The 1,478-nt window shown below is 65.7% G+C and overlaps 1 protein-coding gene across 1 annotated transcript in view; it reads left to right on the top strand.

The window, feature by feature from the left end:
- The window catches only part of LOC130587339 (lysine-specific demethylase 5C-like), a gene marked incomplete at its 3' end in the record, with an annotated part of 19,155 nt that extends 17,683 nt beyond the window's left edge, over window positions 1–1,472 (top strand). Inside the window, exons 15-16 of the mRNA XM_057388318.1 lie at window positions 637–849; window positions 1,306–1,472. Coding sequence (XP_057244301.1) covers window positions 637–849; window positions 1,306–1,472 — 380 coding nt within the window. The remainder of the gene's footprint in view (window positions 1–636; window positions 850–1,305) is intronic.
- Window positions 1,473–1,478: the final 6 nt, after the last annotated feature.

The following is a 1,478-nucleotide window of genomic DNA, read 5'->3' as shown; positions in this document are numbered from 1 at the left end:
GGCTTGGGGACCCACTGGGATCCACCAGATCCCACCTGTGCAGCTCCAGGAGGGGCTGGGGGATCCAGGGATCCCCAGTGAGCTCAGGGTTACTGGGGGGAATCCCTGAGATTTCAGGGACGGGGATTCTGTTGATCCCATGGGATGCAGGGGATGCTGTGGGATTCGGTGGATCCCTGGTTGCTTTAGGAATTCTGTTGATCCCTGTTGTGGGGCTGCAAGGATCCAGTGTGAAATCCCATAGGATCACAGTGTCCCCACAGTGTTGAGGGTGCTGCCAGGGCTCCAGGACCCGGTGCAGCAACCCCCCGTGGTGTCCCGAGGAGTGACACAATCCCCCAGTGTCCCCACCATGACCCAGTGTCCCTGCACTGTCCCCAGGGTGACATGGTGTCCCTATGGTCTCCCCATGGTGTCCCCATGTCTCCGCAGAGCTGGAGACCCTGAGCACGGTGCTGCCACGGCTCCAGGGCCTGGTGCTGGAGCTGGCCCCATGTCCCTGTGGTGTCCCCGCAATGTCCCCATGTCCCCACAGAGCTGGAGGCGCTGAGCGCGGCGCTGCCGCGGCTCCAGGGCCCGGTGCTGGAGCTGGCCCCATGTCCCTGTGGTGTCCCTATGATGTCCCCATGATGTCCCCATGTCCCCACAGAGCTGGAGGCACTGAGTGCGGCGCTGCCGCGGCTCCAAGGCCCGGTGCTGGAGCTGGCCGAGGGCACGCGGCGGCCGCTGGAGGAGCTGATGATGGAGGGGGACCTGCTGGAGGTGACGCTGGACGAGGCCCAGAGCATCTGGCGGCTGCTGCAGGCCACGCGCCCACCCCCGCTGGCCCTGTTCCGCCTGCTGCTCGAGGTACAGGCACACCCAAAACTGCTACGGGGACCCCAAACCCTTCCTGGTGCACCCCGAACTGCCTCGGGGACACAGAACCCCCTAAATCCTCCATGGGAACCTCCCAAACCTTCCCTGGGGACAGAGAACAGCCCAGACTCTCCCCAGGGACATCCCAAAACTGCTCCCAACCTCACCCATCCTGGGGACCCCAAAGTCAGCCTTCTTGGGCACCCTAAACTCACTCTTCCTGGAAATTCCAGCCCCAGGAACCCCAAACTCACCCTGGGCACCTTAAACTTGCCCTTCCCAGGCAGTCCAGCCCACCCTGGGGACCCCAAACTCACCCTTCCCTGCAAGTCCAGACCACCTTGGGGACCCCAAACTCGCCCTGGGCACCCTAAACTCACCCTTCCCAGGCAGTCCAGCCCCCCATTCCCGATTTGGGGTGGTCTCTGACGGTGTCCCCATCCCCAGCTGGAGCAGGCAGAGAGGCGGGGGGCTCGTGCCCGCGGCCGGGACCCCGAGAGGCGCCGGAAGCGCCGAGCGGAGCGGGGAGACCTTCCCCCCCTCGCCAAGGAGGAGCTGGAGCCAAAGAGGAGTCGGGGGCCCGAGGGCGGGGGGGACCCCCGGGACAGCCCCACGCCCGG

Source organism: Malurus melanocephalus, unplaced genomic scaffold (genome assembly GCF_030028575.1).
Source record: "Malurus melanocephalus ecotype Western Australia unplaced genomic scaffold, MMel_1.1 scaffold_1787, whole genome shotgun sequence".
Lineage (NCBI taxonomy): Eukaryota > Metazoa > Chordata > Aves > Passeriformes > Maluridae > Malurus > Malurus melanocephalus.
Note: the sequence above shows the minus strand (reverse complement) of the source record. Positions and strands in the feature narration are given on the sequence as shown.